The sequence below is a fragment of the Ranitomeya imitator genome, chromosome 6 (assembly GCF_032444005.1).
Source record: "Ranitomeya imitator isolate aRanImi1 chromosome 6, aRanImi1.pri, whole genome shotgun sequence".
In the NCBI taxonomy this organism is placed as follows: Eukaryota; Metazoa; Chordata; class Amphibia; order Anura; family Dendrobatidae; genus Ranitomeya; species Ranitomeya imitator.
The window spans coordinates 420,075,712-420,087,932 of record NC_091287.1 but is presented as its reverse complement, the minus strand read 5'-3'; the positions used below and the strand labels follow the sequence as shown (position 1 = coordinate 420,087,932).

The 12,221-nt window shown below is 42.3% G+C and overlaps 1 protein-coding gene across 7 annotated transcripts in view; it reads right to left on the bottom strand.

The window, feature by feature from the left end:
- LOC138642804 (chloride channel protein D-like) overlaps window positions 1-12,221 on the bottom strand; it is a 320,123-nt gene that overhangs the window by 149,640 nt on the left and 158,262 nt on the right. For all 7 annotated transcript variants that reach the window (XM_069731316.1, XM_069731317.1, XM_069731313.1 and 4 more), the window contains 2 exons: window positions 11,551-11,717; window positions 8,053-8,229 (listed from right to left, as the gene is read on the bottom strand). In XM_069731316.1, the coding sequence (XP_069587417.1) occupies window positions 8,053-8,229; window positions 11,551-11,717 (344 nt within the window). The remainder of the gene's footprint in view (window positions 1-8,052; window positions 8,230-11,550; window positions 11,718-12,221) is intronic.

Sequence of the window (12,221 nt, the reverse complement as noted above, 5' to 3'; positions counted from 1 at the left end):
TAGAATGATGTCACACTTGGTTATTTTCTATCATATGTGGTCCCTAAAAAAAATGGTGTTGGAAAAATGAGAAATTGCTGGTCAACTTTTAACCCTCATAACTCCTTAACAAAAAAAAATTTTGGTTCCAAAATTGTGCTGATGTAAAGTAAACATGTGGAAATGTTAGTTATTAAGTTTTTTGTGTGACATATCTCTGTGATTTAAGGGCATAAAAATTAAAAGTTGGAAAATTGCAAAATTTTCAAAATTTTCGCCATGTTTCCATTTTTTTCACAAATAAACACAAGCCTTATTGAAGAAATTTTACCACTATCACAAAGTACATTATGTCACGAGAAAACAATGTCAGAATCATCAGGATCCGTTGAAGCGTTCCAGAGTTATAACCTCATAAAGGGACAGTGGTCAGAATTGTAAAAATTGGCCCGGTCATTAACGTGCAAACCACCCTTGGGGCTTAAGGGGTTAAACTTATTTTAAACAATCAACAAACACATATAACGCCTATAATCTATCTGATTTTGAACACTGAAATCTCCTTGTGTCTCCTGATGAACTTCTAGGTTCAGGTTGTTGATACTGCTAATATTATCATGGTGGATACTGGAATTAGGACTTAATGGTACATTTACATCTGCTGATATGCTCTTAAATGCTTAGAAATCAGGATAGCTATCCTCATTCATGAACACCTGCATGACTCTATTTATTCTCTGAAACACTATGCACCACTAATTGAACAGCTCTGGAGTTCTTGTCCCTTAATCCTTGCTATATGTTGTTTGTTTTTTGAGGGTCCAATCCTCTGAGATATCCTGAGATGGGGTATACCCCAATACAACCACCCCATCCTCCCACTCAAATAGTAAAGCCCCACACACACACACACACACACACACACACACTTTATGATGATGCATTTTTGGCACTGCTGTTGGAGGGAGAGGAATAAGGGTTATTGACGGTGAGCTGTCGGTGAGCTGGGGCACCATTTCCATTCAAGTTTAGGGTGTCAACCTCCGCAGCAAGGAAGGGATTCCTTTTATTAGGGACTTTGGAGGGCAAGGTATAGGTTACACCCCTCCCCCTACTCCTCTCATAAAATTAATGTCTTTCTGGATTACTGACTGATTTTGCTAAGCCAATGGATACCAATGAGATTATCTGGATTACTTAGATCTGTAGACCAATAGAATGGTTGGCGCTTGGTGCATTGGCTCACATTGATTATTTTCTCACCCTTACCCCTTTTTTGTCTTGGTCCAAAAACATCTCCCTTAAGGACATATATTTGTATGTACACCCCATGCAGATATCCTGCCTTTATAAACAGGTGATTTGTTATTGTTTCCATTATCAGTTCTCATTAGGCAGTTCTCAGAGATGAGTAAGGACTTATAGCAGTGTTTCTCAACTCCAGTCCTCAAGACCCACCAACAGGCCATGTTTTCAGGATTTCCATAGGTGATGGAGTTAATGCTGAAGCAGCTGATGAAATTATCACCTGTGAAATACTAAGAGATCCTGAAAACCTGACCTGTTGGTGGGTCTTGAGGACCGGAGTTGAGAAACACTGACCTATAGGGATCCTTTAGGGTGAGCAGCCGTCAAGTGGGGGTGCCAATTTGCGTTCAAGATAGGGTGACAACCTCCACTGGTAGAAGGTACATTCTAGGGGTTACTAGGCTGAAACAGGCACACCCAATTGGGTACCCCATTTAGATTTGATTATTTTGTACGTCAGTAACACCTCAGTTGCCTGGCTAGGCGTTATAGGCGTTACATGTGTTTGATGGTTGTTTAAAATAGGTTTAATAAAGGTCATTTTTAATGGTATTAGTTTTTGGTGACCTTAGACAGAACCACCATATGCACAATAATTGATGAAAATATTTAAATAATGAACAATAAATTAGTCAACCTTTTCTTTCTTTGAATACACTAAGTAACTAATATCACAGCAACATCAGCCAAATGTCTTTTAGTCTACCACCCAGAATCATATTTGATAATCCAAATCATATAACTTTCCCATCGTGGGATGACAGATGGATTCACACATGGGGTTTGTTACTGCACTGTGTATGGGGAGAATCCATCATATATGTTGTGGCAGCAGAATTATCTGCAAGGAAATACAGCCAGAAAACGACAGTGACAGCAGCTGCAAACATACAAAATACTACACAAGTGAAGAGCTTCTTAATACTAATATTTAACTATGGCCCATGTTTAACCTTTCCTAGTAAATCCTCATGATGAGCCGTGCGCACAGCAGAGGAGGGCATGTTATTATTACTTTAGATTCTGCCAGTCATGATCTGGTTAAATAGTGGACAAGATATTTCCAATGGTTCATCTGTTTAAGTGTCAACATATTACTATTGACGTCAACTCCCCTCTACAAATCGGGGCTATTCTTGACTTTGAGGTCACAGCATTTGTTTTTATGTTATTTTTATCAATGTTCCTCTAACAAGAACTGGTAAAACAATCATGGAGCTTTGCTTTTTTTGCAGCACAACATGCATTTTTGAAGAGGTTGTCCACCACTTTAACATCAATGGTCAATTAATTAACTAATTAACCATTAGACATTGACTTTGGGGGGCCCACTTTTCACCTGCATACAAATATTATACTACCCCTGTTCACAAATGTACCTATATCTCTATATAATAATAAAATGGGTAGTTTGGTTAATCTTAATGAATGATGATGTGGTGATTTTTTTCTGTACAGAGCGAATCAAGTGAATTATGCCAAATACTGCCCATACAGGGGGTCGGGGGCCAAGATCTGCACAGGGGCCCACCGGGACATTATATGGTTACTATCATGAACTGAGAATAAAATGTGGTTTTGTGCTCTAGAGTATCACCAAAATCAGACCAAATCAATTGATTTCATTGCCATGTGCTATGCTTAATTTTTTATATTGTGGCTGTACTGGAAGTACTGTAGGAGATCCCAGCATTAACAGTAGATTTATTAAAGAGGACCTGTCACATGCCATAAAAATTTTATATTTAACTGGTGTAAATGCTGCTGTTCTCCTTACTCTGCCATTGTTTTTCTTGTTTCTGTGCCACTTTCTTCCTGAGACATGGACCTCTCTTTTCTGTATGTACATCTAGTCTTTTTACCCAACTGGGCATGGTCTTCAAGAAGACCCCAGTGAAAAAGGGTTTGGGACCATTAATAAAAGGATTTATATTCAGGTAAAAGAGGGCAATATCTCAGAAATAGAGAAGTGCAGAAACAGAAGAAACACAATGGAAGATTTAGGAGAACAGCTGCATTTACATCGGGTAAAAGAAATACATATTTGTAGAGAGTGGTAAGTCCTCTTTCAGTTCAGTGGCCCATTCAGACAAGTTACAGCCAAAAATCCGTCCTTAATCATGTTCTCCAGGGTTTGAACTACTCCTGGTAGCCAAGACCTTGGAGATTTTCCAACTCTATTGTGGGTGCTACAGCCTTATTCTCGATCACCATTTTAAAACGGCGATGAGGGAATACGTACCCTTAGGGGCTGCCGTTTTAATGTTTATCAGAGGTAAAACAGAGATTGATGGCACTGAAGAAGGAGTACATGGTGACTGGCATTTTTCTCTATGTCATTACATATGCAACATACATTTTAGCATTTCATAGAATCATAGAATGATAAGTTGGAAGGCACCCACTGGGTCATCTGGTCCAACCCCCTGCTCAAAGCAGGATTAACTAAATCATCCCAGACAGATGTCAGTCCAGCCTCTGTTTGAAAACTTCCATGGAAGGAGAACGCACCACCTCTCGTGGCAGCCTGCTCCACTCATTGATCACCCTAACTGCCAAAAAGTTGTTTCTAATATCTAATCTGTGTCTCCTCTCATTCAGTTTCATCCCATTGATTTTAGTCTTTCCTTGTGCAAATGAGAATAAAGATGATCCTTCTACAATGTGACAGCCCTTGAGATATTTGTAGACAGCTATTAAGTCTCCTCTCAGTCTTCTTTTCTGCAAGCTAAACATTCCCAAATCCTGCAACCGTTCCTCATAGGACATGGTTTGCAGACCGGTCACCATTCTGGTCGCTCTTCTCTGAACTTGCTCCAGTTTGTTGATGTCTTTTTTTTAATCCTGCTGTTCTGTTCGGTCTGGGGAGACCTATTTTGAACTTTGGTATTTTTTGGGGTGTTCAAGATGCGGTTCTGAAACTTGTGGTTGATTGACTTAAATGAGGATGGGTCGGTCGGCCACGGGTTTCAGAGCCGCATCTTGAATATTTTAAAGAATATTGAAGTTCAAGGTCGGTCATTTTTGACCAACAGAACAGCAGGGTTAAATGTAGTGCCCCAAACTGGACACAGTATTCTAGGTGAGGTCTGACCAAAGAGAAGTAGAGGGCAATAATGACTTTGCGTGATCTAGACTCTATGCTTCTGTTAATACATCCCAGAATTGCATTTGCCTTTTTTGCTGCTGCATCACACTGTTGACTCATGTTCAGTTTATGATCTATTAGTATACCCAAGTCTTTTTCACATGTCCTGTTGCTTAGCCCAATTCCTCCCATTCTGTAAATGATTTTTTCATTTTTATTGCCCAGATGTAGTACTTTGCATTGTTCCTTGTTAAAAAACGTTCTGTTAGTTGTTGAACACTGCTTCAGTTTATTTATATCTTTTTGAATCCTCTCTCTCTTCTCTAGTATTAGCTATCCCTCCTAGCTTTGTGTCATCAGCAAATTTAATTAGTGTACCCTCAATTTCTTCATCTAAATCATTGATAAAGATGTTGAACAATACAGGGCCCAGTACAGAACCCTGCTGTACCCCACTTGAGACATTTTTCCAGCTGTATGTGCAGCCATTTACGATCACTCTTTGGGTCCGATCACTAAGCCAGTTATGAATCCACCTAACAGTTGCCTTGTCCATTCCATACTCAGTCATTTTTTCAATAAGGACGGTGTGAGATACTTTGTCAAATGCTTTGCTGAAGTCAAGATATACTATATCTACAGCATTTCCCTGATCCACCCAGTCAGTGATTCTGTCATGGAAGGAAATTAAGTTAGTCTGATATGACTTATTAGTTACAAACCCATGCTGACTCTGGTTTACAAGAAACCTTAATGCAAAGATCCATCAAGAAGACATTAACACTCGACATAACTATTATTTTATAAAACCTTCTAAGAGGACACTTCATTTGTACAAAGCAAGCAAGACTGTTGATGGTGCTATTCAATACCTTTGTTTTTTACCTTTTCGCTGACTTAAGGTACCGTCACACTAAGCGACGCTGCAGCGATACCGACAACGATGTCGATCGCTGCAGCGTCGCTGTTTGGTCGCTGGAGAGCTGTCACACAGACAGCTCTCTAGCGACCAACGATCCCGAGGTCCCCGGTAACCAGGGTAAACATCGGGTTACTAAGCGCAGGGCCGTGCTTAGTATCCCGATGTTTACCCTGGTTACCAGCGTAAACGTTAAAAAAACAAACACTACATACTTACATTCCGTGTCTGTCCCCCGGCGCTGTGCTTTCCTCTGCACTGTCAGCGCCGATCAGCCGGAAAGCAAAGCGGTGATGTCACCGCTGTGCTTTCCGGCTGGCTGGCGCTGACACAGGATGCAGGAGGAGTGCAGAGAAGCAGAGCGCCGGAGACAGACAGCTGAATGTAAGTATGTAGTGTTTGTTTTTTTAACGTTTACGCTGGTAACCAGGGTAAACATCGGGTTACTAAGCGCGGCCCTGAGCTTAGTAACCCGATGTTTACCCTGGTTACCAGTGAAGACATCGCTGGATCGGTGTCACACACGCCGATCCAGCGATGTCAGCGGGAAGTCCAGCGACGAAATAAAGTTCTGGACTTTCCTCAGCGACCAACGATCTCCCAGCAGGGGCCTGATCGTTGGTCGCTGTCACACATAACGATTTCCTTAACGATATCATTGCTACGTCACAAAAAGCAACGATATCGTTAACGATATCGTTATGTGTGACAGTACCTTAAGGTGGAATGTTAAATAGTACTGCCACACCTTAACCATTGCAGAGTTGGGAAAGTACAAGGATGGACTGTAAAGCTTCCAAGTTAGGGTGGCAGATGCTTATCAACTTTTTGGATAAGATCAAGTGTAGTTGTTGATCAATATTTCATGCACACTGGGTGCCAGGCATTGTACAATACCCTGGGTGGCTTATAAAGTCAACCAGTAGAAATCCTGGCCCTCCACGATCAAGTTCATCAGCTTGGGTAAGTTTGATAGCCAGAGGTGCAGAGTTCCCCAGGAATGGTGTCAAAGGGGTGCACTAACTCACTGGGCGTAGGAAACCCACTTGAGTTTTTTCACATTTGCTCTGCACTGTTTCCTCCTGATAGGCCTAAGGGGAGTGTGTGGCCATCAGATTCCACTGTCCCATGAAAAACCCTAGCTCTACTCTGTCAGGGGGGAGCCAATCATAGATAGCACCTAGTTGTTTTTTTTAAATAATTCTTTACTTATTGAGCAAGAAATAACATACAAATTAGTGACCAAATTATATAGGACTACAATTATTGAAAGTATGAACACAGTCATGGGGTCAACATAAACAAAATAATACCTAGAAATAATGAATCGATAACATGTTGTTTAAACAAGAATGTTCATGAGAGTAATAATAAAGGCAGAAGCAGAACAATATAATTGAAGCTACATAAGAAGTGAGGTACAATGGAGATCAAAATAGGGCACCATCCGGTGGGGGGTAGGGTAAGAAGGTCATAGGGGGAAAAGGGTGGAAAGACAGGGAGCAAAGTAACTTAGAGTGGCTGTGATGGGGGTTGTACATTTTGTTGTGATGGGTTTTGCAGCACCTAATAAGAGTTCTAGTAAGTCGTGTTTTTTAGGTTTAAAATGTTTTGACAGAAAGATAGTAGGACCTCCGTAGGGGTTATAATGTGTTTTAAGAGTCCTAATTCCTGTAGAGTCGATTCTATCTGGTTAAAATGGTTTTATTTTTGGACGAAACCATAAAATATGGGAAAGTTTGCCTTTGTGCGCACAACATCTCCAGCATAGGTTGGATTCTGATGAACTTTAGTGATGTAAAACTTCTGGAGTCTTGTACCAGTAGGACAGGACTTTATAGGAATTTTCTTGCAAAATTATTTCATCTAAACAAACTGTGTGAGTTAGAATAGGCTCCAGTATCAGATAGGTTGATGTTTAATTCTTTTTCCCATGAGATTGGAAAGTTGGTTTATAAGAATTCATTGGCAAGATTAGGTAGTTCTATATTTTTTAGATCCCTCTAGCAACAGGGAAAGGAATTGTTGATAGAAGGTCAAGCCAGGAACATTGTCTAGTAGTCAGGAACTTTGTTTAAAAAAGGATAGGATAAGAGAAACATGATTTTGTTGTAAGAAATTACTGGGTCGACAGGTAGCTTCCTCTGGCCAGGAGTCTATCATAAGGATTTTGTTAGATAAGTTGGGATATATTATTGTTAGGTACAAAGGACCATAATTTACATGAGTAAATGAGTAATTGGGTTCTAGAAAATATGGGATAGTTCAAATAAGGGATAAAGCTGAGGGTAAATGGCTCCTAGTTTTGTTTGGGTGGCAACCCGGGCAGATGCTGGGAACAAGATTGGGTGTCCCTTGGCTTCAGCTAAGGCGGGCCACTAGTCCCTGACCTTTGCTGTGGCCTTCTGGCTCGATGAGACCGGAATCGGTTTTTGGGGGCCTTCTCTCCTGTTGGAGAGGGCTACGTTTGACAGCATCCTAGTGCACTTTTTTGTAGCACTTTAGTCACTTTTTTAGCGCACTCCGGAACAGACCAGAATTCTTGGGCTCTTTAAAAAATTAAGTAAAATTATGCACAATTTTGTCAAAACTGCATACTCTCTCACCTATATGCATATTAAATATTATAAGATAAAATTATAGGGAACGTTATATGCTGCTTTTTCTCACACTATATTATACAAGAGATCCAATATTTGTTTTCTCATTTTAAGAATGACAGTTCTATCACACCATGCAGAAATAACTTTCAGCCTACCTTGCAATTGTTCCTAAAAATACCTCATCCTGTCCTGTAGCGGGGCAGTAGACAACTGGGAAGCCATTGTGACTGGTGGTATTAAGCAACTCTGCCAACACAGAGACACTTTCTCGTAAGCGGACAATAGTACAAGGCTGCATGACATCTCTAGCTGTGAAGAGTTCCAGGTCAACTCTAAAATAATAAACCAAAAAGATCATTGTTATAACAATAAATAGTTAACTGTGTACAGCAAATCTTTGTTTTACCAGTTAAAGAAGCACTCCGATCAAAGTTTTTATCCTCTTATATTGCATCATATTATACAGCTTTTTGTACTTACATTTGCTCATTTTTCACTTCTACCCAGTGAATTCTTCTCTTTTTTCTGCTCTATGTAGAAACAGGAAGTCTCTCGTCCCTGCATTTATGATTCCGCTGTTTAACTCCTAATCCAGCTGTTCAACTCCTTCCCCTGCCAAGGACTTTTGCAGAGAGTCATGACTTGTGCAGACAAAATATACCTCCTGTTTCTACATAGACCTTAGAAGGATTCAGCTAGTCTTTAATTTTTAATACCAAAATCACCAAGCAATGTAAAAAGTGGCAATGCCAATGCTTTTATAGGACTCAGTAATCCCATGATTGCAGGGTGTCGGCTAGCAGAGCAAAGCAGAATTGTTGGGTCTGTGTCACTCCAAGAAGCTGGATCCCCTGTAACTAGGGTTCCTTTGGTTAATCTAGTTATAGTGCTTTGTAAAAAGCACTATATTGTTATTCCACCGTAGTCAACTTCTTCTTATTATTCAGTCCGCAATTAATGCGGCCCGAACCGCTGCACGCACAGACTCCAGTGAGGTGTCATTTCGAAGCCAGCGTTCCTGGGAGGTGTGCTAAGTATTTTTCGTGTCGATCGGATTTGTAGTTTTGGCGCAATTGGCGTTTGAAAATTTCGTCTCAATGCATTTCAATGGGTAAATTGTTCCAATAAGGTATAATGGCTGATTTCTGAGGCAATTTCAAAATAACTGCCAACTGCCACCTGGCTGATTAGCTCATTGATATGCGAAGTCAGACCCAGTTACTATGCCAACGCCTACGAACTCTACATGACCCCACAGGACACAGTTTTGCCAGATAATATCAGCTCTTAAAGTGACCGACCCACCAAATTGTTACCTGAGGTGTCCAGCCCACCAAATCAGAGGCCGAGTGGCCCCGCCCACCAAATCAGACCCCGAGTGGCCCCGCCCACCAAATCGGAGGCCGAGGGGCCCCGCCCACCAAATCGGAGGCCGAGGGCCCCCGCCCACAAAATCGGAGGCCGAGGGTCCCCGCCCACCAAATCGGAGGCCGAGGGTCCATGCCCACCAAATCGGAGGCCGAGGGTCCCCGCCCACCAAATCGGAGGCCGAGGGTCCCCGCCCACGAAATCGGAGGCCGAGGGTCCCCGCCCACCAAATCGGAGGCTGAGGGTCCCCGCCCACCAAATCGGAGGCTGAGGGTCCCCGCCCACCAAATCGGAGGCCGAGGGGCCCCGCCCACCAAATCGGAGGCCGAGGGGCCCCGTCCACCAAATCGGAGGCCGAGGGCCTCGCCCATCAAATCGGAGGCCGAGAGGTCCCGCCCACCAAATCGGAGGCCGAGGGGTCCCGCCTACCAAATCGGAGGCCGAGGGGTCCCTCCCACCAAATTGGAGGCCGAGGGGTCCCGCCCACCAAATCGGAGGCAGAGGGCCCCCGCCCACCAAATCGGAGGCCGAGGGCCCCCGCCCACCAAATCGGAGGCCGAGGGCCCCCGCCCACCTAATCGGAGGCCGAGGGCCCCCGCCCACCAAATCGGAGGCCGAGGGTCCCCGCCCACCAAATCGGAGGCCGAGTGTCCCCACCCACCAAATCGGACCCAGAGTGGATCCGCCCACCAAATCGGACCCAGAGTGGCCCCGCCCACCAAATCGGACCCAGAGTGACCCCGCCCACCAAATCGGACCCAGAGTGACCTCGCCCACCAAATCGGACCCAGAGTGACCCCGCCCACCAAATCGGACCCAGAGTGACCCCGCCCACCAAATCGGACCCAGAGTGACCCCGCAAACCAAACCCGCCCCAGAGTGACCCCGCAAACCAAACCAGCACCTGAGGGGCACCCAAATGTGAAAGTCTTGCAGGGGCAGCCTGGGCATCATTCCAAAGCACTATCTGTAGTTCCTTCAGGAAATACCCATCTAGTTACAGTTTAAAAATGTGCACAATAAATGCAAAATAAATTTCCTCAGAGATCTTTGATGTTCTCTTTGGGGACAAATCCTATAAAAACATATACACGTATAATACATCTTAAAAAAAAAAGTAAAACAAAAAAGTTATAAAAAGTAAAAAGTCCCCATCACAAAAAAAAAAATTGTTTACATATAAATTACATTTTATTATATCAATGCAGCAAAAAACTACATACAGTATTAGCTATCCACATGACCATAATATAGAGAATTAATTAAGCAGGTTATTTAGTTAAAAAATGAACAGTTAAATATATCAATATAAATTTCCTCCATAAGACAAAAGGCTCAGAGTTATAGCTGTTAAAAAGGAGAGAAAAATGCAAAAAATTGGCCAGTCATTAAAGAAGCCTGCAATTTTGTATTCCCTAAATCTGTCTGAATGTGTGTGCAATGTAAGTGTGTCAATATACTCATCGAGCTCCATCTTCTCCATTTTCTAGCACTGCTCTGGTCCCCTTCCCACCACATGACTGAAATTTCGGCATGCTGAATCACAATAGGGTTTATGTGTGAGACACAGGTTCCATAGCCATTTTTCGTGTAGGTATCATTTGTAGCACCAGAATGTGGGACAGTGTTATTACTGTAAGGGATCCACAATGGGGGACATAATTAATGTATGGGTGTCACAGTTGAAGATATTAGTACTGTGTTTGTGTGAATACATTATATGACTCACTGCTCCTCTGCAGTAATTATGTGTGGCGCCTGTGTCAGCTCTTATAACTATTTTTTGACTGCAGGAGAGACTCAAAATTAGCACATAATTGTTGAAGTGGAGGAATGTGAGGAAGGAAACAGTGTGCAGTGATTTATCCAACTTGAGACTGTGTACGAGTCTCAAGAAGGTTCTTTCAGGAGGAATGGGCTGACATGGGCAGAAATATTGAGAGGCTTATAGACAAGTATAGCTCTTCCTCTTGGAAGTCTAGCGGCATAAAGGGCGAGCTGGCAGGAAGATTAGAATGTAAACAATAGTAGACCAGAAGTAAGGCTGCAGGAGGAGCTTCTGTCAATCAAGTTGGGAGGAGCATTTTGAAGTACCATATTTGTCTATTTACCTTTTCCCAGACCTGTATGGTATGGGAAGGTCCATTGTGATGTGCACATGAACTGTTTAAAGTACTTTTCTCATTTTCTTCCTTAATTGACCAGATCACCAGATTTAAGAGAACTAGCACAACTTTGATCGAACTCCACAAATACTATGAATAAACATCACAGCAAACACTTACTTCTTTTTTCCATGGACAACATGGGGCTCGGCCTCCAAATGTGGGATGCACTTAAGATGTAATAAAGAACTGAAGAGAGAATGGTTGAAGTAATCTCCTACTGTTTTTCCAGTCAACACAGTCACCATTATCAACAGGATAGACTGCACATCATTTGTTATTTCTACCTATATGAAAGGAAACATAAAGCATCGTAACATTAATAAAACAATCATACAGGATGTATTCGTCTTGCTTGTCAATTATCCCTTCTCATATATTATTTGCTGCTTGCAAGAGTCTGCAGCCATATTTTTACATCACTCTAGAATCCACTAATGTAATAAGTATGGGAGACACCTGTCAATGTCTAATTGTCCAAAATCATGAAGTTAGTGGGGCTGGATTGTGGTATTCTGACCTTTTGTTCTCAAATTACAATTATACATGATTACATCCTCCATTTTCTTTTCATGTTTGGGTCAATTTGCGCGAGTGCCCACCTATGGTCAAGCCCCACCTGCTTCCTGCTGGGTAGTGAGACATTTGGACAGAATGTCAAAATGAAAAGACAAATCCACAAGCAGGAATAGTTACAAAACCAACAAGTTAAGGTGTCCTGTGTGCGAACATGAAGAACGACACCATTTCTGGTCAATATGTGGCTTATATCCTGCATTCTCAATAGCTTT